We start from the raw sequence: 26503 nt of genomic DNA on the forward strand, positions 1-26503 counted from the left end.
ATATATAAATTTAGCAGCAACTTGGAAGAAACGACAAGTAAAAGACATATCAACCAAGATTAGGAATAATCCAAAGGTACTTTATAATGAGGTAAATAAATTAACACATTCATCAGCTGATTTATCAGACCAAATCCCGTTAGATCAATGGTATGTACACTTTACCTCAGTCTTTTCATCCATTTCACCAGCAACTGAATTAAGTTATCGTGAATTGTTGTATAAGCTTTTTTCTCAGCTGAACCATATAAAAACCTAGTTTGTTTTTCTCCATCTTCGATTTTAACTCAAATTAGATCACTGAAATGTGGGAAAGCCCCAGGCCAGATGGTTTGTTACCAGAGCACCTTATGTATGGTACTACAAAATTACTTCAACCATTTCTTTTAACAGTGGATTTCCAAAATATGTAATTTATTTTTTACAAGAATCAAAATCTGGTGAGATGGTTAGGGCACATTCTGCGAATAAAGGATGACAAATTACCAGAGATTGTTCTTTCGGCCAAACGTCTAGGCTAAACAGAAAGCAAATCGTCCATGTTTGGGATGAGAGGATGTTGTAATGAAAGATTTAAGGAAAATTTGAACTTCCTGGAATAGCGTAGAGGGGGAGGCTTTTAATATATTAGGATGGAGGAGGAGTGTAATAGCTTTTTTGGCCTCAAGCGACTTGGTCTCGTGGTGAGTTTTTTCGCTAGATCGTGATTTTTAAAAACACTATTTTTAGTCCTTTTTAGGCCATCTTTTACTCCTTTATTGTATTTTTAGGTGCTTAAATTACGAACAGTGGGGAATCTCAATGGATTGGCACTCTCTGATTTGGCCCCCTTGGAATCCTATATTGACAGCTGGAAACAAAATATGGTCAAAACTCCCTCAAAATTCAGCTGACATTGTTGCCCTTCCTGCTAGATTTAGTAATGGTATTAGACAAACAATAGGAAGTCTTTACCTGTTCAATGAAGATGAAGAATCAATTGAAGAAAATGTATTTGTTAATTCAAATGATTGTTGTAAGCCTATGAAAAAAGTGGTAGCATTTCCTTCAGTTTCTGATTTTGGATTTGAAACGGCAGCGTCTGATGTTGACTCTGACTTCAGCAGCAGTTCGTATAGTACCGCAGGTAATGAAACTTTCATTTACCTTTTCTTTTTTCTTATTTCTCTTTTTTCCTCCCCTGAGAGAAAAAGAGAAAGAATTCAGTATAAAGTGGCATTCACCTCCTAATTTTTAGGAAGGGGGTAAGTGGTGTGACTCCTGTAAGCTCAGCCAGAGTCGACCCAGCTCTAAATGGGTACATGGAGAAACATGGGGAAGGTAAACAGCAAGGATGTACGAAAGCACGGGATGGTTGGCCCCCGACCCCCATTAAACTTCCTAGCTGAAGGGCCAAGAAACGGAGATCAGCACTGCCGGTAGGGACTGTAAAGTCTAATGCCCCATTTTTCACCTTTTTACTTTACACCTCCTAATGTGACAATTTAGTTAGAGGAGATTTTTCTAAATTTTTTAATCTTTATGTACGCTGCATTTACAACAAACTGACAATTAACAGATGCGATATTAACATTGTATATTACACAATATATTACCAAGGAAATTACCTTTTATCCTACCTTGTACATAACTGTATTTTGAAATCTCATTGGTTTTATATATTTTGTCGCAGAAAACAAGGATGTGATCTTTGGCTAATTTATAGATGGCACTCTTGTCATTACTTAGCACTAAAAGCCATGGAAAATAATCTTAACTTCACCAATTTATTATTATTTTGTTGTTTAGTCACAAATTCAAAAAACGAAGTTTTATTCGTAGAAGAGGATATAAGAAGTTGTACAAGGGCCAGGTCACCATGGCACTGCTGCTGGCTTTTAAGCCACGATAGGCTAGCTGACTGGCAAAATTGGGGCATCAATAATCCAGTTAATTAATAGCCAATATGTTTTATGGTTAAGAAAGTTCTAAGAATCATATAGATTGACATGGCTAAAAAACATGGCTTAAAATAAGTAAAAAAAATTTAAACCAATAGATCTTAACACAGTATCAATCACAAACAGACCTTTGAGGTTAGCTGCCAAAAAAAGCAAGATTAGATCTAAAAACGTGTTTTTATTTATTCTTCTTTCATTTCAATGAAATCATCTCACTTTCATTTCATCTCACTTTATTTATCAGTCCTGGTTGAACTTCGCTGAAGTAAGAATGCTCGGATTGTTAAAAAAAAAATCATTTTAGTTTTATTGCTCGTTTCTTGCTATAAGTTTTGCTTCTTGTATATATTTGTGTTTTGATGAGGACCTTGGACATAGGGCCGAAATATTTTTTTCAAATTAAATTTCTATTGTCTTACGAAAAAACTTCCGTTATTGTTTTTCTTGTCTTTGATAATTGTTCTTAACGAGCAATTGATAAATAAATAAATGAAAAAAAAAAAAAAAAATTGTGCTAGAGAGCCTCTCAGGCTGGATCAGAGATTGAATCTCCATTCCACGTTTTTATTTTTGAATAGTTTGCTCACAACAACCGTGATGATTTAGACGATCATTATGATGATTTATGGACTTCTGTTTTCAACTAGTTTGAAAGGACTTGTTTAAGTGAGAGAAAGTATATTTATCGTAACGTAACTTAACTTCTTCGAATAAAAAAATTAAATAAGCAGTGCGAAAGCCCTTAAATATTATCTATTTAAAATATTTATTTTTACTGAAAGTGTCTCAACTAAAAAAAAAAAAAAAATCATGAATTGTCGGTTTAATTTACATATACTGATATCTATCCCTTATAGTTTTGATAATTTTATATTTTTTAAAGTAAAAAAGTGAAAACATTTTTCGTTTTCAGTAAAGTGCAAAATATATTCTGGTCTTGAGAAGGCATGTGGGTTATCAGTCCTACTCATATTAGCTTTTGCTCGTTTTGAGTTTGACTCTGCTATTTATTGTGATTTCTGTTTGTTTTGAGTTTATTTTTTGTTGATAGTGATTTGTGGCTGTTTTATACTTAAAAGATTATTTGACTTTATTTCTGCTCATTTTTGGTTTGATGGAGCTCTTTACTTTAAAAAAAAAAAAATTGTTTTGTGATAAAAGTTTTTAAGGTAGTTTCTATTCATTTTCTACTGACATGGTCTTTATCATGCAAAAAAACAAAACAAAACTGTGTGCTTTTTCACACAGTTAGTGGTAACGAACTGTGATGAATAGCGACCCAGCTCAATAGTAACCGAAACTCTAAAAAAAACAGAACTTTTGTGCCAATAGTTACATCAAAAGCATCACGCATTTTTATGCTGATTTTAAATGTATAAGTTTCATCTAGTTTAATCTTACCCATCAAAAGCTACGAGCCTGTGGAAATTTGCCTTATTTTAGAAAATAAGGGGAAACACGCCATAAAAGTCATTGAATCTTAACGAAGATTATACCATCAAATTCAGCGTATTAGTGAACTCTACTGTAGAAGTTCCAAGCTTCTATCTACAAAAATGCAGAATTTTGGATTTTTTGCCAGAAAACAGGTCATGGATGCGTGTTTATTTGTTTTTTTTTTTGTTTTTGTTTTCTTTTCCTCGGGGGTGATCGTATCGACCCAATGGTCCTACAATCTCGTAAGAGGACTCATTCTAACGGAAAAATTCTAACAAAAAAAGTTCGGGTTGCCTTTTTATGTAGCTAAGACTTGGAGGGCAACTAGGCCTCCTCTCCCATCCCTTTTCTTATCAGAATCGTCTGATTGAAAAAACTATGAGAAAGCCATTTAGCCAAAAAAAAAAAAAAAAAAAAAAAAAATAATAACATGCAAATTTCGTTTTAATAATTCATGTACGGTGAGCCAAAATCAAAACATGCATTAATTGAAAAGCGTTCATAAATTAAATAAAAAAAAACAAGTTTTTTTTACTGCAAGTAAGGAGTGACATTAAAACTTAAAACGAACAGAAATTATTTCGTATATGAAAGGGGTTTTCCCCTCCTCAACGCCTCGCTCTTTACACTAAAGTTTCTTATTGTTTTAAAAAGTAAAGTTATGGGAAAGAGTCAAACTTTAGCGTAAAGAGTCATTGAGTATGTAAATCAAGCTTGAAATGAACAAAAATCACCACAAACACTAGTTCGGGTATCGCCTCCTTTTCTCACATTAAAAGTCTTAAACCTACTGCGTCAAATGTCGCTTAAATATTGTGAATGAAGTAGTGTAGTAGTAGTAGTGGTGATAGTTGTATCAGTATTGGTAGCATGCAAATATTGCCATTTTTCATTTCCTGAATTTTCTAAACTAATATACTCAGTTATTCCTGAGTTACGTCCTTCTGACAATATGAATACACACAACGTATTTTTGTTTAGTTCAACACTCCCCTCAGTATTCTCTGAAAGGCTCACCTAAATGACCTTCATATTCTTGGAAAATAAAGTTCAAACAAGCATACCCTTTTCAGTAATATAAACTATATGTAAACAATAAACGAATTGTCTAAATAACAGCCCATGTCATGAGGACTTTGGGGTGGTTAACATCCCCTAAAACATAATACTGGACCTTTCAACGATGATGAAAAAAATAGCTCTATTAAAATTTAAATTGGATGCCTTTTGCGGGATGATAAGCTTGGGGGAGTCTGATTTTCATCCATTTACTTATAACTCTTAATAAGGGCACTAAAACTTCTGACTTTCAATCAAAAAAGCTCCATATGATCTTTAGTTTATACAGCCACCCTTTCCATAAGAACCTCATATGCCCGGGGCAAAAGTTACAACCCTTGCCCCTGGACTTCAGGGCATTGTATCCACCCTACAGACATTGTCGTTGGATTTTTGGACAATTGGTAACAAAATGACTATCTCACAATTTCAATTAAATGTTTCCTGGGAAAGAGGATGTTAGGGAGGGGGAAAGAGGCTAGTTGATCTCCATCACATTTAATTCTTAAAAGAAAACTATAACTATACATTTCCAATCAAATGAACCTCTCATAACGTTCACACAACCACCCTCATCCGTAAAAACCTTATATGCCCCTAGGGCATAAACTTTAACCCACACTCTAAGGGTTGTATCAACCCCAAAGGCCTTTATGTATGATCTTTGGACTATTTTTGAACAAATAGCTATGTTCAAATACCTATACAGTGCGTTTGGATAAAATACGAGGGGGGGGCTGGCTACCTTTCGATCACCTTAACTCTTAAAAAGGGCACTGGAAATTTTAATTTACAATTTAATGAGCCCCTTTCAATGTTTATACGACCCTTTTTCATAAGAACCTTCATACCCTTGGGACACAACTTGCAGCCCTTGCGCAGAGGACTTCGGGGCGGGGGGTGTTATCCCCAAAGAAATAATTTCCAGACCTTTCAACAACGCTGAACGAAGTGAATGTCTCAGAATTTTGACTGGATGTGTCATGAGAAATGATGGGCGTGGAGGGGCTTGTTGCCCTCCAATCACTTCTGAATATTGAAAAGGGTACCAGCCCTTCCAATTTCCAATCGAATGAGTCCTTTTCAAAGTTTATACGATAGCAAATGGCCCTCTCAAAATTCTATCGGATACATCGCGGGAAAATATGACATTTGGGGGGGGGGGGTAGGGGTATCTGCCCTCCGATAGCTTTGACTCTTGAAAAGGACTCTAGAATTTCTGATTACCAATCCAATGAGCCCCCTCTAAAGTTTGTACGACGACCCTTTCTATAAGAGCCTTATATGCTCCCAGAGCATACATAACAACCCTTACTCTGACCGCTATGGGAGGGTGGTCGTCATCAAAGACATAATTTTTGTACCTTCAAACTAGGCTGAACAAAATGGCTGTCTTGAAATTTCGATTGAATGCGTTTGGTAAATTATTGGCTTGGGGGGGGGGGGGTCTGACTGCTCTGCAATTACTCTAAAATTACTTTCGACTATTAAAAAGGTCACTAGGCCTCTCAATTTCCAATCAAATGAACCTTTTTTAAAGTTTCTAAAACAACTCCTTCTCAACGAAGTCCTCTGGTCTAAAAAAAACGAAAAAAAAAAATAACAATAATGCATTGTACCCACATCGCTCTTTACTTAGGCAGCGCTCTTGTGCAGCTTATGATAGTTTTGTCCATTTTATTTTATGAATTCCGACGTGACTATTTATTTTGATTTCTCTTTGATATAGGTTTAGTTGATGCATCGGTTATAGTACTTTTTCTTTTCAAGTTTGTCTTCATTATTCATTTTCGTATCTCTTCTTTTAGGTTTCACTAGCTTATCCATTCTATTACATTATATTATTAGTAGTTCATTTTTTAATTTAGTAGTTCATAAAATTCATTATTCATTATTATTTGTTATTAATTAGTTTATCATCGTATATTATCTTACATCTTATATTACTTATCTTATATCTTTACTATTATCTTATATTACCTTGTTTGTTCATATTATTATTCATTATTATTAATCATTGTATAGATTCATTGATTCATTATTTAAGCTTGATTTATCCCATGATTTTATTTCTGCTATTTTTAGGTTTTAATTTCACTGTTTACTTAACTTTAATAAATCTTTTTGGAATCGATTTTAAAATAACTCATAATGATAGAGAGTATCGTCCTTTAAGATGGTAATACAACAGTTTCTGATTTTAAAATAAGCTATACAACCTTATTTAATTATAAAATATTATTAATTTTAAAATTAAACTAGCTGATTTGTAATCAAAATATAGTTCAAAATATCAAATATTAACAACTCATTGAAATAGAAGTTAGCAGGTTAAATTTATTATATATTATTTATTATTAAATTAATTTTATTTATATTTATTTATATTATTTATATTTATTTATATTATTTATATTTATATTATTTTATATTTTTATTTATATTTATTTATATTTTATTTATATTATATTTATCATTTATTATATTAATATTTATTTATTAGTAGGTTAAATTATTAAATGTTTTGCAGGTTAAATTTATAATGACTAACCGAAAGTAAAAAAAAATATAACAACAATACAATAATGTCACCACATCCTAGATATATACTTTAAAATTCAAGGCCGAAAATAGTTATAGAGTTATCGTTTTTTTTTAAATACAAAGATTGACCAATTATTATGGCCTTAAAATAATAATGACTCGTAACTATTCATAATTTCGTAAATCTATAAATTAAAAAAGGAAGAAGAAAAAAGGAAAAATCGAAGGAAAAAAAAGAAAGGAAAAAAAAGAAAGGAAGAAAAAAGGAAAAAAGGTTACAAATCACAAGCAGCGTAATAGTGCTACCTAAATAAAAAGTGGGAGCCACATCAAAACTCAAAATGAATAGAAATCATTCCTTATATAAATTAAAAAAAAAACTAGTTTTTTTAACTGAGAGTAAGGAGTGACATTAAAACTTAAAACGAACAGATATTACACGTTTCTGAAATGAGTGGTCTCCTCCGCAATCCCTCGCTCTTTGTGCTAAAGTTTTTAATTGTTTTAAAAAGTAGATTTGTAGCTAAGTGTCAAACTTTAGCATAAAGAGCGAGGGATTGCGGAGGGGACAACCCATTTCATATACGGAGTAATTTCTGTTCGTTCTAAGCTTCAATGTCGCTCCTTACTTTCAGTTAAAAAACTAGTTTTTTTATTTAATTTCTGAACGTTTTGAATTAACGCATGTTTGATTTTGGCTCTCCGTATATAAATTATTAAAATTAAATTTGCATATTAATTCTTTTTTTTGGCTAAATGGCTTTCTCTTAGTTTTATCAGACGATTTTGATAAATAAGGGGTTGGGAAGGAGGCCTAGTTGCCCTCCGATTTTTCGGTGACTTAAAAAGGCAACTAGAACTTTTAATTTTAACGAACCTTTTTATTAGTAAAAAATATACGTAGCTTAAGAATTAACTTACGTAACAAACTTTTATATTCTTATATTTTCAATTATGTATATGAAGGGGTTTGTCCCCTCGTTAATACGTCGCTCTTTACACTAAATCTTAAGTTTTGTCCCAATTCCTTAAGAATGACCCCTGAATCAGAAAGGCCGTAGAATAAATAGTTGAAATTACTAAAAATACTTTAGCATAAAGAGCGAAGCATTTATCTCCTCTTAAATACCTCGCTCTTTATGCTAAAGTACTTTTAGAGCCCCTCATATGCGTAATAATCTTTGTTCGTTTTAAGTTTTAATGCTACTCCTTACTTTCAATTGAAAAAAAAAACTTTTTCATGTTTATTTTTTCATTGCTTATTTTTGTAGAACTGCTAGAAAATCCTGCGCCCTTTTCATTGAATTTCTCTTCCCCCGTGAAATATTCCTCCAAGGAAAGATCCACCCAAATAGCCCCTCACTTCAACCCCAAGCCCAACCCCCTTTCCTCAACCCAACTTCCTCAACCCAACCCCCAAACCAAAAATCCCCCTGAAAACGTCGGTGCATTTCCCAATAACCATCACTGTATGTAAACATTGGTCAAAGTTTGTAACTTGCAGCTCCTCCCCCAGGGACTGTAGGGGAGTAAATCATCCCCAAAGACATAGTTATTATGGTTTTCGACTATGCGGAACAAAATGGCTATCTCAAAATTTTAATCCGTTGACTTTGGGGAAAAAATGAGCGTGGGAGGGGGCCTAGATCCCCTCCATTTTTTCACTTTAAAAGGGCACTAGAACTTTTCATTTTCGTTAGAATGAGCCCTCTTGCAACACTCTATAGCCACTTGGTCAATACGATGACCCCTGGGGAAAAAAACAAACAAACAAATAAACACGCATCCGTGATCTGTCTTCTGGCAAAAAATACGAAATCCCACATTTTTGTAGATTGGACCTTGAAATTTTTGCTCTAGGGTTCTCTAATACGCTGAATGCGATGGTGTCATTTTCGTTAAGGTTCTATGACTTTTAAGAGGTGTTTCCTCCTATTTTCCAAAATAAGGCAAATTTTCTCAGGCTCGTTACTTCTGATGACAAGGACTAAATTTGATGAAACTTATATATTTAAAATCAGCATAAAAATCAAATTATTTTGATGTTTCTTTTAGCATCAAAATCCCGTTTTTTAGAGTTTTGGTTACTATTGAGCCGGGTCCCTCCTTACTACAGTTCGTTACCACGAACTGTTTGATGGATAGCCACTCTTCTGAATACTGTTTGATACCGAATTTGAGAATACCCTGCTTATTTAGGGTCAAGGCCAGGCTTAGTAATTGAAACCTGTAGTTGTAAAAGAGCGTATTGTTCGTGTGGCTTGGGATCCCCTCTCCAAGCTGGAGGACAGATTCAGTACCACCCCTAAAATCACTTAGGCAACTGACTTTTACCAGTGTAAGCTTCTAAGTCATATAAAAAATCCACTTATTCCCGCTCTGGATATTAACTTGCCATCCCGCTTATGTTTTTTTTCAGATTGTGCTGCTCCACATATGCTCCCTGTTTCCCTTTAAATCTTATATTTTCGTCGAAACTATTTGCTCAGCAGTAACCTGATGTTCTCCTAGGTCTTCACAAAGTTGACTTTAATCTTCTCTATCGAGTGACAAGTTTTACGATTCTTGTCATCCCCAGAGTCCCCCCGAGGCTTCTGCAGTACTTTGTCATTGAATGGAAACACTTCCCAGTGTTTCCACTATAGGGATTTCCCTCCTAAAATGGAGATTTTCTAAGTCTTTTAGGGGCGAGAGTTTTTTTTCAGGGATTTAGGGATTTCTAGTGATTTTTCCTCTCCCATGGACTTTTAGGGAAATTTTTGGGGGTTTTCCTTTAATTTGTTCATCATCTTCATCTTCTTGATCAGAAAAGCAGGATAATTCGATTTAGGATCTGTTTCCTTGCGAATTGAACTTGGAATCACAGAGAAGAACTTCTTCAGTTGCTTAAAAAATATTAACACCACACAGATTTTGAGATCTACAGGAGTCCTAAGTAACAAACCAGCAACAAAGAACTGTTTGAAACAGTTCCATGCTGATGTGGGCTTCAAACAATAATTTCAGCTTGGACTGTTCTCGATTAATGGAGTCATATGGTTTGTCATTTTTGGGTTGTTTTTTCATAAGATTATTTGGTAGATAGCCAGTCATTTTTTTACAGGTCAGATAAATAAAGTTATAATATATTTTGATAGTTTTATAGGGTACGTAGTTGTTCTTACTGTAGTAAATTTTTTTGACAAGCATTGCATGTACGATTCTTTTTCTCCACAGTACTTGTATGATGTTTACGATTTTTGTGTAAAATCAAAAAAAACTTGAACTCGAACTTGTAGCCAGCTTTATAAGTACTGAAGTGAATAATAGAGGTAGGCTATAACTATTCGAACACCTCTCTTACTGTTTCATTACCCTAGTTTTTAACAGACAAACAAACTGACAGCCATTTTTTAAAAACAATGGCACATATAGGAATAAATGGATTGTGTATTTTTGGCAAGCCTACATACCCAGGGGAAAATCATGAACCTTCACACTATAATTGGTAAATTTTTTGTTGTTCATTTTTGTTTTTACTTACAATAAAAGTACCACTCGATGTCTTTTTTTTTACGTTCTTTACAAATATAACAATCACTTCTGTCGCAAATTCAAATTTAAGCACATTTTAAGCTCTTGAAACCAAAATATTTCTAGTTTTGGGGTATAAACAAAGCTTAAAACATTGGTCTCAGCATTGAACTTCCTGCAGAAGGACTATGTGGAATCAACTAGTGCTTTAGAAATCGATGTGAACAATCGAAAGTTTTAACTTCCCCTTGAAAGCGTTTACTTGGGTCCGAACGGACAAGATTCCCTCTCTACGTCAAGGTCATATACCGCCGTCCCCCCTGATTCAATCGAAGTAGTTCTCAAAGCTGTACAGGCGTTCCATATCAAAGCAGTAGGCCAGGTACAGAAAAGGTTCCATTTCGAAGACGACATTTACAAATATGCTGAAATGGTTTACCCAGTGTCAGCCCAATCACTTCAGCCTGCCTCTCTGCTACCTTTTGTTAGGAAGTATGGACAGATCCCATGGGACAGAACCAAAACCGAGCAGGAGTGGAGGAGGCAGATCCTCATCGATAATGAAAACGTCAAAACAATGGATGCCGTGACCTGCTGGTGTTTGGTATTGGTGAAAGAAAATGCTGCCGGAACAGAATTTGTATCCTAACCTGAAACCGACAGTATTATTCATTTCCACTGTTCCATTTTCAAATGTCTATGTCGAGAGGTTTTTCAGTGCTGTAAAAGTAGTAAAAACTGACCGTCAGAATAAATTGAAAACATAAACTTTGCGGGGGATTCTAAAAACAAAATATGGAATGAAAAGGGCTCAAAGTTACTTCACCACATGAGAACGGTGAAAGCTTCAGCCACCATAAAAAAAATGTTGAAGACGCATCAGGGGAAGATAAGGTCTGATTACGTTTTACAAGTTACGATTGAACAGTATTAAACATCTTGTACTTTAATCTACATTACAGTATTACATTTTCTTTTCTATTTGCTTAATATTATTTGAAGTATATTTGAAGCTATTATTTAGCTGATGATTAAAAAGCACTTTAAACGGCATGACAAGACATTCTATTATGGTAGTGATAGCTAGACTTCAATCTACGAAGCCAAAATATGTTACCTTTCAATGGTACGGGTAAAATGAGATAGGAAGAAGTGGTTCAGGGAGTAATTAGAAAATGGGAGATTTTTAGGGATATTGGAACTGAAGATGGGGATTTCTAGGGATTTTTCAGCTGCTTATTAGGGATTTAAAAAATGAGAAAGTGGAAACACTGACACTTCCTTATCAGTTCAAATCGGTCAAGTGACATAGCATCAGTATCACAGGCTACAAAGTTTAGCTTGACCAGCAGCAACAGGAAGGCATTTTGACTATTCTTGTAATGGAAAGAGCTCGCAAGAAACAATAAATGTCAGCAGTCCAAGAAACGTCTAACTGCTTTAAATTTTTATTCCAAACTATTTTTATTCAAAAAAAAAACATATTTCTTTCCAAACTGCTTTCCATTTTTCTGAGGTGCATATTCGTCTGATTGCGCATTTGAAGAAATACTTCTCAAAAAAAAAACTGATATATTCTGATGGGGCCTCGCTACTAATTTCTTGGTCGACTCAAAACTGATGTCTCCACAGAGTTTATGGTGGTATGAAATCTACTTTTCCCCAAGTAATATGTCTCCCTCTCATTGGTTTTAAAAGTATGAATACTTGAGGCTTGATCTACTCGAATTTCTCCACTTCCATATATAATCAGTATTTATAGTAAATAATTCATAGGAAAGTCTTATATGAAAGAATTAGAGAACGAAACACTAACTAGTTAAGTAAAAAATATAAAGAGAATTTTTTATTCCCTTACATTTAAAAGGAAAATATCTCTTTGTATCTTCACCAAAAAAAAAGTTTTCATGAAACAGTTCGTGGTAACGAACTGTAAATACGTATATATAATAATAATGTAAAATGTAAATAATAATGTAATATAATGTATAATGTAAATAAGTACGGTAACAAATCCTGTCTTGTGTGATGTTCCAGGTAAAAAAAAAAGGCCTGCCAAACGAGTACAGATTAAACAGGTTTTTGAAGATTATTAAACAGTTCGTGGTAACGAACTGCAGTAAGGAGTGACCCGGCTCAATAGTAAACGAAATTCTAAAAATCGGAATTTTGATGCTAAAAGATACATCAAAAGAATTGGATTTACATGCTGATTTTAAATATATAAGTTTCATCAAATTTAGTCTTTGCCATCAAAAGTTACGAGCCTGAGAAAATTTACCTTATTTTGGAAAATAGGGGGAAACACCCCCTAAAAGTCATAGAATCTTACCGAAAATCACACCATCGCATTCAGCGTATCAGAGAACCCTAGAGCAAAATTTTCAAGCTCCTATACACAAAAATGTTGAATTTCGTATTTTTTTGCCAGAAGACAGATCACGGGTGTGTGTTTATTTGTTTTTTGTTTTTTTTTCTTTTTCCCAGGGGTCATCGTATTGACCAGGTAGTCCTAGAATTTCGCAAGAGGATTCATTCTAATGGAAATAAAAAGTTCTAGTGCCCTTTTTAAGTGACCAAAAAAATTGGAGGGCACCTAGGCCCCCTCCCACGCTCATTTTTTCCCAAAGTCAACGGATCAAAATTTTGAGATAGCCATTTTGTTCCACATAGTCGAAAACCATAATAACTATGTCTTTGGGGATGACTTACTCCCCCACAGTCCCTGGGGGAGGGGCTGCAAGTTACAAACTTTGACCAGTGTTTACATACAGTAATGGTTATTGGGAAGTGTACAGACGTTTTCAGGGGGATTCTTTTGGTTTAGGGATTGGGTTGAGGAAAGGGGGCTGTGTGGGAGGATCTTTCCTTGGAGGAATATGTCATGGGGGAAGAGAAACTCAATGAAAAGGGCGCAGGATTTTCTAGCTTTACTATAAAAAAAAACAATGAAAAAATAAACATGAAAAAGTTTTTTCAATTGAAAGTAAGGAGTAGTATTAAAACTTAAACGAACAGAGATTATTAAGCATATGAGGGGTTCTAAAAATGCTTTAGCATAAAGAGCGAGGTATTTAGGAGGAGATAAATACCTCGCTCTTTATGCGAAAGTATTTTTAGTAATTTTAACTACTTATTCTACAGCCTTTTTGATTCAGGGGTCATTCTTAAACAATTGGGACAAAACTTAAGATTTAGTATAAAGAGCGAGGTATTAACGAGGGGAAAACCCCCTCATATACATAATAAAAATATAAGAATATAAAAGTTTGTTACGTAAGTTAATTCTTAAGTTACGTATATTTTTATTAATAAAAACGTTCATTAAAAATTAAAAGTTGTAGTTGCCTTTTTAAGTAACCGAAAAATTGGAGGGCAACTACGCCTCCCTCCCCACCCCTTATTTCTCAAAATCGTCTGATCAAAATTAAGAGAAAGCCATTTAGCCAAAAAAAGAATTAGTATGCAAATTTCATTTTAATAATTTATGTGCGGAGAGCCAAAATCAAACATGCATTAATTCAAAAACGTTCAGAAATTAAATAAAAAAAACTAGTTTTTTTTAACTGAAATTAAGGAGCGGTTTGTTTTTTTTTTTTTTAATAAAAACTTCTAAGTGCAACTTTAAATTAAAAGCTATAGTTGCCTTGTTAAGTAACCAAAAAAATGGAGGGTAACTACGCCTCCCTCCCCATCTCTTATTTCTCAAAATCGTCTGATCAAAATTAAGAGAAAGCCATTTAGCCAAAAACAGAATTAGTATGCAAATTTCAGTTTAATAATTGATGTGCGGAGAGCCAAAATCAAACATGCATTAATTCAAAGATAAAATTGGTGCAAACAGTGTTACTGGCTTTCATATAAAGTGAATATACCACTCGATGCCTTTTTTAATGCTGTTTACAAATATGATAATCGCTTCTACCGCAAATTCAGATTTAAGCGCTTTTTAACCTCTTAAAAATGAGCTTAATATGGGGTATAAAAAATCTCTAATAGTTTAGAAACAAATTTGGGCTATATATTTGCACATCAGGGGGGTGGGGGTAAAGCATAGCGTATATTAAATACGTAAACTAACCATTGCTGTATTTTTTATATTTTTTTATGTGTTTGTGCACATCGAATTTTAATGAGAAGAGAAATCACCAGTGCAACAGCACAAACACACAAAAAAAATACAGCAATGGTTAGTTTACGTATTTAATACATGCTATGCTTTACCCCCCCCCCCCTGATGTACATATATATAGCCCAAATTTGTTTCTAAACTATTACAGATTTGTAATGACCCCATATATAGGTCATTTTTAAGAGGTCAAGAGGTCAAAAAGTGCTTAAATCTGAATTTGCGGTAGAAGCGATTATTATATTTGTAAAGAGCATAAAAAAGGCATCGAGTGGTATATTCACTTTATATGAAAGCCAGTAATACTGTTTGCACCAATTTTACCAAAAACGCTCAGTGATTAAATAAAAAAAAACTACTTTTTTTAACTGAAAGTAAGGAGCGGCATTAAAACTTAAAACGAACAGAAATTACTTCGTATATGAAATGGGTTTTCCCCTCTGCAATCCTTCGCTCTTTACGCTAAAGTTTGACTCTTTGCCACAATTCTAATTTTTAAAACAATTAAAAACTTAGCGTAAAGAGCGAGGGATTGTAGAGGGGAAAACCCTTTTCATATACGGAGTAATTTCTGTTCGTTTTAAGTTTTAATGTCGCTCCTTACTTTCAGTTAAAAAACAGTAGTTTTTTTTATTTAATTCTAGTAAAAAGAACATGAACCAAAAAACTTCTTGACACCCTCTCCCCACCCCTATATTTTCGTGATACAACTACAGAAGAGAGAATAATGAGGACTTTTTCCCAAGATAGTGAACCAGCAAAACCTATTTAAATATTTCGGCCCTATATCTAAGGGCCGTCTTCAGCAAAGAAAATAATAAACAATAAAACACTTACAATAAAAGTTTTCGGTTAAAAATCCATTCTTTTTTTATAAATAGCCTTGGGATCAGTACTTCTTAACCAAAAGTTCAGCCAAGACTGTGTGATAAAAGCTAACATCTTACAAGCTAAAAAGGTTCATTCATTGAACTAACTGTATTTATTAAAAATTGGAATAATTTCTTATTGCGGTTAAATAAAAAAACAAGTTTTTTTTTAAATGAAAATAAGGAGCAACATTAAACCTAAAAACGAACAGAAATTACTCCGTATATGAAAGGGGCTTTTCCTCCTCAACGCCTCGCTCTTTACGCTAAAGTTTGACTCTTTCTCTTAACTTTATCTTTAAAACAGTAAGAAACTTTAGCGTAAAGAGCGGGGCGTTGAGGAGGAAAAGCCCCTTTCATATACGGAGTAATTTCTGTTCGTTTTAAGTTTTAATGTTGCTCCTTACTTTCATTTAAAAAAAAATGTTTTTTTATTTAATTTCTGGACGTTTTTGAATTAATGCATGTTTTGATCTTGGCTCTACGCACATAAATAATTAAAATGAAATTTTTATATTAATTAGTTGAAATTAATCGGAAGATTTTGATAAAAAAGGAACGAGGGAGGAGTCCTAGTTACCCTTCAAGTTTTTGATTACTTAAAAAAGCAACTGGAACTTTTAATTTTTTACAAACGTTTTAATTGGTAAAAAAAATACGTAACTTACGTGACGAACTTCTATATTCGTATATTTTTATTGCGTATATGAGGGGGTTCAACCCTCGTCGATACCTCGCTCTTTACACTAAAGCTTAGATTTTGTCCCTGTTCCTTAAGAATGACCTCTGAATCACAAAGGCCGTAGAATAAATAGTTGAAATTACTAAAAATACTTTAGCGTAAAGAGTGAGGTATAAAGAGGAGGTAAACCCCTCATATGCGTAATAATTTTTGTTCATTTTAAGTTTTAATGCTGCTCCTTACTTTCAGCAGAAAAAACTTTTCATATTTATTTTTTCATTGTTTTTTCAAATAATGCTAGAAAATCCTGCGCCTCCTTCATTGAAATTCTTTTCCCCCATGAGAAGTTTCTCCTTGGAAATATCCTCCCACGTAACCCCCCCCCCCCTCGACTCTCCCCCATAAACAAAAACAATCCCCCTGAAAACGTCTGTAAACTTCCCAGTAACCATTACTATATGTAAACACAGGTCAAAGTTTGTAACTTGCAGCCCCTCCCACGGGGACTGCGGGGGAGTAAGTCGTCCCTAAAGACATAGTTATTAGGTTTTTCAACTATGGTGAATAAAATGGCTATCTCAGAATTTTGATCCGGTGACTTTTGGAAAAAAAATGAGCGTGGGGGGCCTATGTGCCCTCCAATTTTTTGGTCACTTAAAAAGGGCACTAGAGCTTTTAATTTTGGGTAGAATGAGCCCTCTCGTAAAATTCTAGAACCACTCAGTCGATATGATCACCCCTGGGGGAAAAAACAAACAAAAAAACAAACAAATAAACACGCATCTGAGACCTGTCTTCTGGCAAAATATTCGAAATTCTACATATTTGTAGATAGGAGCTTGAAACTTCTACAATAAGATTCTCTGATACGCTGAATCTGATGGTATGATTATCCGACTTTTATGGGGTGTATCCCCCTATTTTCTAAAATGAGGCAAGTTTTCTCAGGCTCGTAACTTTTGATTGGTATAACTGATCTTGATGAAACTTATATATTTTTTTAAATATATATTTTTTAAGAGTTTCGGTTACTATTGAGCCGGGTCGCTCCTTACTTCAAGTTGTTTGATATATGCCTTCTCTGCAGCTAATCTTGTAGTTCTTTTGGGATTGAGGTTGTTTTCATTCGTTCCTATTTTTGTTTTATGTTGAATTAGATTATTTTCTGTAATTAATTTTGTGTACATAGGGTTGAGTGTGTATTCACCCAAATCTCTATTTCATCAGACTTTATTTCATTAGAGAACTTAATATTCGATTCAGATTTAAGCAATCATAATTTTGAAAATCCAAACCATTATGTTCTATTTGACAAAACAATTCTAATTAGCAATGACCTAGGAATCAAACAAACTCTCCACGAGGCAATCGAAATCAAACGAAGCTTGGATAATAATACATCAAACAGTTCGTGGTAACGAACTGTACCCTGTAAGTAAGGAGCGACCCGGCTCAATAGTAGGCCTAACCGAAACTCTAAAAATGGAATTTTGATACCAATAGTTACGTCAAAACTATTATTAATGCTGATTTTAAATATATAAGTTTCATTAGGATTAGTCTTACCAATCAAAAGTTACGAGCCTGAAAAAATTTGCCTAATTTTAGAAAATAGGGTCATACGATCTAAAATATACGGTCTACGACCTAAAAGTCATACGATCTTAACGAAAATCACACAATCAGATTCAGCGTATTAGAGAACCTTAATGTAGAAGTTTCAAGCCCCTATCTACAAAAATGTGGAATTTCGCATTTTTTGCCAGAAGACAAATCACGGATGCGTGTTTATTTGTTTTGTTTTTTTCCCAGGGGTGATCGTATCGACTCAGTGGTCCTAGAATGTCGTGAAAGGGCTCATTGTAGCGGAAATTAAATGTTTTAGTGCTCTTTTTAAGTGACCAAAAAGATTGGAGGTCACTTATGCCCCCTCCCACGCTCATTTTTGCCCAAAGTCACCGGATCAAAATTCTGAGATAGCCATTTTATTTACCATAGTCGAAAAACTTAATAACTATGTCTTTGGGGACGACTTACTCCCCCGCAGACCCTGTGGGAGGGGCTGCAAGTTACAAACTTTGACCTGTGTTTACATATAGTAATGGTTACTGGGAAGTGTACAAACGTTTTCAGGGAGATTTTTTGGTTTGAGTGGGAGAGTTGAGGGGAGGGTTACGTGGCAGGATATTTCCATGGAGGAACTTCTCATGGGGAGGAGACCTTCAATGGAGGGACCGCAGGATTTTTTAACATTATTTAAAAAAAAACAATGTAAAAATAAATATGAAAAGTTTTTTCTACTGAAAGTGAGAAGCACCATTAAAACTTAAAACGAACAGAAATTATTACGCATATGAGGGGTTTACCTCCTTGTAATGCCTCCCTCTTTACGCTAAAGTATTTTTAGTAATTTCAACTATTTATTCTACGGCCTTTGTGATTCAGGAGACATTCTCAAGGAATTGGCACAAAATTTAAGCTTTACTGTAAAGAGCGAGGTATCGACGAGGGGTAAGCCCCCTTATATACGTAATAAAACATAAGAACATAGAAGTTAGTTAAGTAATTTAATTCGTAAGTTACGTATATTTTTTACTTATGAAGACGTTCTTAAAAAATTATAAGTTATAGTTGCCTTTTTAAGTTATCAAAAAATTGGAGGGCAACTAGGCCTCCTCCTTCGCTCCTTTTTCTCAAAATCTTCTGATTAAAACTATGAAAAAGCTATTTAGCCCCAAAAAGTTAATATGCAAATTTCGTTTTGATTATTTATGTGCGGAGAGCCAAGATCAAAACATGCATTAATTCTAAAACGTCCAGAAATTAAACAAAACAAAACTATTTTTTTTAAATGAAAGTAAGGAGCGACAATAAAACTTGAAACGAACAGAAATTACTCCGTATATGAAAGGGGCTTTTCCTCCTCAACGCCCCGCTCTTTACGCTAAATTTTTTTACTGTTTTAAAATGTAGAGTTAAGAGAAAGAGTCAAACTTTAGCGTAAAGAGCGGGGCGTTGAGGAGGAAAAGCCTTTTTCATATACGGAGTAATTTCTGTTCGTTTTAAGTTTTAATGTCGCTCCTTACTTTCATTTAAAAAAAAAATTTTTTTTTGTTTGTTTAATCCCTAAATAGAGATTTGGGTGAACACACACTCAACCTTATGTACACAAAATTAATTACAGAAAATAATCTAATTCAAAATAAAACAACAATTGGAACGAATAAAAACAAGCCCAATCCCAAAAGAACTACATTCTAATTTTTAATAAATACAGTTTGTTCAATAAAAGAACCTTTTTAGCTTGTAAGATGTTAGCTTTTATCACACAGTCTTGGCGGAACTTTTCGTTAAGAAGTAATGATGCCAAGGCTATTTATAAAAAAAAGTATGGATTTTTAACCGAAAACTTTTATTGTAATTGTTTTATTGTTTATTATTTTCTTTGCTGAAGACCGCCCTTAGATATAGGGCCGAAATATTCAAATATGTTTTGTTGGTTCACTGTCTTGGGAAAAAAAAAGTCCTGATTATTCTCTCTTCTGTAGTTGTATTATGGAAAGGCAGTGTGGTTTTTGTCATTATTTGTGTTACGTTTATGGGTAGCATTTGACCAAAGATATTATTCGTTTTATCAGTTTAGGGAAAAAACACGCGAACATTATTAATCAACAAACGTTTCTGGAATCTTGCAGAAGGAATAAAATTATTCCTAAATCCTTAAGGCATAAATTTCACTTAAACACTTTACGAGAATCACAGTTCACACATAAATTACAGCTAAAAATGTTGAATCATATTATTAAGGACAAAAAACACAGAAGACATGTAATTTCCTCAGAACAAAAATCACTCGAAAATTTTCTGTCCCAGAGTTTGTCAACTGATGATTTTTGGCAGATTGTTAGGATGGAAAGGAATTTATTCCACCATGATTTCCGTGTGTCAAAAGAGAGACTCACTAATAAGTTTACAAGGTTGAAATATGATTCTCAAATGGCCAACTTACTTCACAATCCTAGGATAAGTCCTGGACCTGCGATTGTAAATATTCCATCTAAAAAGCTTTGCCATGTTGAAGAAAAAGTCCTAGAACAGGGGCCAAAATTTTCGTTTTTAACGAAACAGTTTCCAGTGGCAGACTTGGTAGCCTCTTTAGAATCCTCTCTCCACAAATGTAGTGCTCTTGTTTCAAACCCGGATCAAACCCGGATACAGTTAGATCTTGTTTGATTAACACTCTTTACAGCACTTCATTAAAGCTTCCTAATTCTCCTATTAACGCAATGGAAAAATTATATGACACAAAAGTTTTGAACAAACTCAATAATGATTCATCGATTATAATCACTAAAGCCGATAAAAGCAACTCCTTAGTAATTATGAATAAAACAGATTATGATTGTAAAATTCAGTCACATTTAAATGATACAAACACTTATGTTAAATCCCATGACCAGACTGATCAATTTGATCAAAAAGTTATAAAACCCTGAAAGAAAATGGCAGAACCACTCCACAGTTGTACAATAAATTTCTCTCTCATGGTGTTTTTTGCTCAAAGTTTTATGGATTACCAAAATTGCACAAACAAGGCATTCCTCTAAGACCCATTGTAGTTAGTACAAAAAATCACCTGCCTCAAACATTGGAAAATGGTTATGCACTGCATTTAAACCATTGCTTCGCTCCCAAAAATCTTATATAAAAAATTCAGTTGATCTTGTAGAAAAATTGAAACAAGTAGACATTTCTGAAAATTCCATATTAAGCAGCTTTGACATAGTTTCTACGTATACTAGTATTGATGTTTCAAAATCTGAGCAATTATTACAAAGAAAACTGGAAAACAATTATCATCTAATCGAAGAGTCAGCGATAGGTCTAGACATTGATGTTGTCATGCATTTGGTTAAATAATGTAACAAATATTCCATGCACTTCCAGTTTCGAGATTCATATTACAAACAGGTAAGGGACCTTCCTATGGAAGCTCCTCTATCAGGCCTACTCGCAAATATTTTCGTCGAGAATCTTGAAAATTGGGCCCTTGATTCGTATTTTCTTAATCATGTGTTTTGGGGAAGTTTCATGGACGATGTAATTTCAGTTTGGAATTATGGCGAAAGTGAACTTAAAGGTTTTCTAGAACATTTAAATACTTACGATGGAAAACTGCAATTTACTCTAGAGACCGAAACAGATGGAAAAAACATTTTTTTTTAGATGTATTGATAATACGTAGTGTGAATAAACTTGATTTTACGGTTGACAGAAAACCTACGCATAATAATAGATACCTTCACTTGAAATCAAACCATCCTCCACAGGTTAAAAAAGGTGTGGTAATATCTCTTGTGGATAGAGTACTTAATATCTGTTCAGAGCCGTATATTAAAAAAGAATTAAATTTTATTACAGACATACTTTTGGCAACGGGTACCCAATTTCTCTCATAAGTATTGCTGTTACTCAAAGATTAAAGATGCATTCTTCTAAAGCCTTAAATCCTACACCGAAAAAAGATTCGAATAATCCCACAAGCACGATTTACCTATCTTATATTCCGAAAATTTCTTCAAAACTGAAAAAAAATTGTTTAAAAAACAATTTACGTGTTGTATTCACAAGTAATCTAAGTATAATGAATCTTCTCAATTCTGGTAAGGATAAAGCCCCAGTTACTCGTCTAAGAGGGGTGTATCGAATTCTATGGAGTTGTGGAAATTATTACATTGGCCGAACCCACCAAAATTTAGGAACAAGATTACAGCAACACAAAGAAAGTATTGAAAAAGCATTTAAATCTAGAAATAACTCTAGATTTAACCATACTGCTTCCTCACCAACGCCCCGCTCTCTACGCTAAAGTTTTTTACTGTTTTAAAACGAAGAGTTGAGAGAAAGAGTCAAACTTTAGCGTAAAGAGCGGGGCGTTGGTGAGGAAGCAGCCCCTTTCATATACGAAGTAATTTCTGTTCGTTTTAAGTTTTAATTTTGCTCCTTACTTTCAGTTAAAAAACTTGTTTTTTTTATTTAATTTCCAAAAGGAACGATAGGTATGTTTGTAAACAGTTTTTATGGCACTTGGTATTATCCAAGTGACATACGGCAATCGCAAATTCTGTCGGTCTGTCTGTCGGTGTGTCTGTCGGTCCCGGTTTTGCTACTTTAGGCACTTCCAGGTAAGCTAGGACGGTGAAATTTGGCAAGCGTATCAGGGATCGGACCAAATTAAATTAGAAATAATTGACCATCTGGGGGGGAGTGGGGGGCCGGTTAATTCGGAAAAAATAGAAAAAATGAAGTATTTTTAACTTATGAGCGGGTGATGGGATCTTAATGAAATTTGATGTTTAGAAGGACATCGTGTCTTATAGCTCTTATTTTAAATCCCGACCGGATCTGGTGACATTGGGGGGATTTGGGAGGGGGAAACCTAAAACTTGGAAAACACCTATGAAAGTTGGTGGGAAAAATAAACAAAAGTCCTAGATACATAATTGACATAAACGGAACGGTTCCGCTCTCTTTCGGGTAGTTGGGGGGGGGGTTATTTCTGAAAAATTAGAGAAAACGAGGTTTTTTTTAACTTACGAACGAGTGATCGGATCTCAATGAAATTTGATATTTAGAAGGATATCATTTCTCAGAGCTCTTATTTTAAATCCCGACCGGATCTGGTGACATTGGGGGGGGGGAGTTGGGAGGGAGAAACCTAAAGCTTGGAAAACACTTAGAGTGGAGGGATCGGGATGAAACTTGATGGGAAAAATAAGCAGAAGTCCTAGATACATGATTGACATAACCGGAACGGATCCGCTCTCTTTGGGGTAATTGGGGGAGGGGTTAATTCTGAAAAATTAGAAAAAATGCGGTTTTTTTAACTTACGAACGGGTGATCGGATCTCCATGAAATTTGATATTTAGAAGGATATCGTGTCTCAAAGCTCTTATTTTAAATCCTGACCGGATCTGGTGACATTGGGGGATGTTTGGTGTGGGGGAACCTAAAATCATGGAAAACGCTTAGATTGGAGGGATCTGGATGAAACTTGGTGGGAAAATACGCAGAAGTCTTACATACGTGATTTACATAATTGGAACAGATCCACTCTATTGGGGGGGGGGGTAATTCTGAAAAATTAGAAAAAATTACGTATTTTTAACTTACGAAGGAGTGATCGGATATTCATGAAACTTCATATTTAGAAGGACCTCGTAACTCAGATCTCTTATTTTAAATTTCAACCGGATCAAGCGTAATTGGGGGGGGGGTGCAGTTGGGGGGACCGGAAACCTTTAGAAAATACTCAAAGCGGTGAAATCAGGATGAAACTGGATGGGAAGAATAGAAACCTGTCTAAGATACATGACTGAAATAACCGGACCGGATCTGCTCTCTTTGGTGGAATTGGGGGGGGGGTAATTTTGAAAATTGAGGTATTTGTAACTTATGAAAGGGTTACCAGATCTTAATGAAATTTGATATTTAGAAGGATCTTATGCTTTAAAGTTCTAATTTTAAATTCTGACCAGATCCTGTGACATTGAGGGGAGTTGGAGGGGAAACCGGAATTCTTGGAAAACGTGAAAATTGGGGTATTTTTATCTTACGAATAGATGATAGGATCTTAATGAAATTTGATTTTTAGAAGGAATTCATGTCTTAGAGCTCTTATTTCAAATCCCGACCATATCTTTTGGCATTAGGGGGAGTTGGAGGGGGAAATCTTGGAAAAACACTTGGAGTGGAGGAATCGGGATGAAGCTTATTGGATAGAATAAACAAATGTCCTTGATACGTGATTGACAGAATCGTACTGGATTCGCTCTCTTTGGAGGAGTTGGGGGGAGGGGTTCAATGATATGGCGAGTTTGGTGCTTCTGGACGTGCTAGGACGATGAAAATTGGTAGGCGTTTCAGGGAGCTTGACTTGATAAAGTCGTTTTTCCAGATTCGACCATCTGGGGAGCTAATGGGAGAGGAAAAATTAGAAAAAATTAGGTATTTATAACTTACGAGTGGATGATCGGATCTTAATGAATTTTGATATTTAGAAGGACATCGTGACTCAGAGCTCTTATTTTAAATCCTGACCGGCATTAAGCCTCTTATTTTTGCTTTTTAAATCAATCTATTGATTCATAGAATTTCGTTAGAGCTCATACCATATGATCTCTTGGCTCTTAGCTCTTCTTGCCTCGTCACAAGTGCCATATGAACTCTTAGCTCTTGTTTTTTCAAACTAGCCTATGTTTTGCAAACCAATCTAGCCGGAAGTATTTTATAATCAATCAAATAAGAAAACAAGTTTTTCAATTGAAAACAGTAGCAACAGTAAGACTTAACACAAACAGAAAACATGTGGCATGTGATGGAGACTGCCCTTTTCTCAACCCTCATTCTTTAAGCTAAAGTCTGAAAGTTCAAAAAACATGCTTCTTATTCAACCTCAACGGCCCTTGGGTTTGAGCAGAATCGTGAAAAAAAGCTAAGCTCTTATGTAAAGAACAAGGGCTGTGGAAGGGGCAGCCCTCTCATACACAGGATAATTTCTGCTCGTTTTAAGATTTATTGTTGCTTAATACTTGCAAAAATGTTTGTTACTTAGTTTCTGACCGTGTTTCAAACCATTCCAGCAAACCCCTCTCCCAGGGGTGAGGCTTACCGTAGACAATTATCCTCAGAAACTGCTACTCTCAAAAAATTGTCTCCACGACAATATCCCCCCACGGATAATTCACCCCCAAGAAATTTTTCGAGTATATTTTCCAATAACAATACTTATATTTCTAAATTTGTTCAACTGCTAACAGTTGTCTTTAAATTCATACCCTGTTATGAAAATACAAGGAACACAGCAAATGGAAATAATACTTTTTGAAATTTCTGTTATTAATTCCCCTGTGATTCTTCCACCAATGCTTCTAGCCAAAGACTCCCAAGCGTTCTGAATTTTGATTGTATTTTTGTGGTCAGTCTGTCTTTTGTCATAAATAGCCTAAACTTATTTTCTTTTTTTTCACTTATTTTCTTTTTCAACTTATTTTTTTTTTTAGCCAATTCAATTTTCAATAATTGTTTTTATTACTAACCACTTTTATATGTTTCTAATAGGCGTTTTCCTTAAACACTTACCATTATGATCTTAAAAATTGTCAAAAGTTTCGTTTTATGGAATCTCTCGTCAGTTGCAATGGGTAATTTTTTTATTTGGTTTTCAATTGGTGAAATATATCACGCCTATTTTCTATTCGATTTTCGATAATTGTTTTTATTGGTAACCACTTTTTATGTGTTTCTAATAGGCGTTTTTCTTTAACACTTACCATTATGATCCTAAAAATCGTTAAAAGTTTCGTTTTATGGAATCTCTCGTCAGTTGCAATGGGTAATTTTTTATTCGGTTTTCAATAGGTGTTCTCATTACTGGGCTAAAATATATAGCATAAAAAATATACTTTTTTTTAATTGGGAGCTATGTTTACTTAAAAAGTAACTGAAAAATTGCCAATTTTGTTGATTATATGCTAAAAGAAATGAAAGAGATTTGAAAAATTGGAGAATATTATAGAATTGGAGAATATAAAAGAATTAACAAATTTGCAAATTATTTTATCAAATTTCTCCATTTTTGCGCTTATACGTTTTTGTTAGATGTAAAGTTCATTTAATTTCAACTCTGTTTGAAATATAATTTTCCTCGTTTGTGGAGCGCGAAGTTCGACCGTAAACTCATCAGCGATCCGTGAGGTGACCAGTCTAAAGTTAAACTTAAGCAAAATTTTTGGTCTGAAAGGCTCTTAATGCAATTAAATAAAAAAAAAGAGTTTTTTTTTTAACTGAAAGTAAAGAGCGACATTAAAACTGAAAACGAACAGAAATTATTCCGCACATGAAACTGGCTGTCCCCTCCTCAACGCTCCGCTCTTTACACTAAAGTTTTTTATTGTTTTAAAAAGTAAAACTGTGACAAAGAGTTAAACTACGATCTACAAGTCAAAATACTATCATCCCTGAAAAAAAAACTAAATAAACACGTATCCGTGATCTTTCTTCTGACAAAAAAAGTACAAAATTCCACATTTTTGTAGATAGGAGCTTGAAACCTCTACAGTAGGGTTCGCTGATACGCTGATCTGATTATGTGATTTTCATTCTATGACTATTTATATTAATAGATTCTATGACTATTAGTGGTGTTTCTTCTTTTTCCAAAAATAAGGCAAATTTTTGATGGTAACTTTTGATGGGTAAGACTAAACTTGATAAAATTTATATATTTAAAATCAGCATTAAAATCCAATTTTTTTATGCATCTATTGA

At 34.2% G+C, this 26503-nt stretch overlaps 1 protein-coding gene across 2 annotated transcripts in view; it reads left to right on the forward strand.

Moving 5' to 3' along the window:
* LOC136037400 (guanine nucleotide exchange factor DBS-like) overlaps positions 1-26503 on the forward strand; it is a 211100-nt gene that overhangs the window by 13923 nt on the left and 170674 nt on the right. Inside the window, exon 2 of one of the 2 annotated variants that reach the window (XM_065720146.1) lies at positions 771-1126. In XM_065720146.1, coding sequence (XP_065576218.1) covers positions 802-1126 — 325 coding nt within the window. In that variant the 5' untranslated portion in view covers positions 771-801. Of the gene's footprint in view, positions 1-770; positions 1127-19519; positions 19591-26503 lie in introns of those variants that run through there. The other variant, XM_065720152.1, reaches the window with a different exon arrangement.

Source organism: Artemia franciscana, chromosome 16 (assembly GCF_032884065.1).
Source record: "Artemia franciscana chromosome 16, ASM3288406v1, whole genome shotgun sequence".
In the NCBI taxonomy this organism is placed as follows: Eukaryota; Metazoa; Arthropoda; class Branchiopoda; order Anostraca; family Artemiidae; genus Artemia; species Artemia franciscana.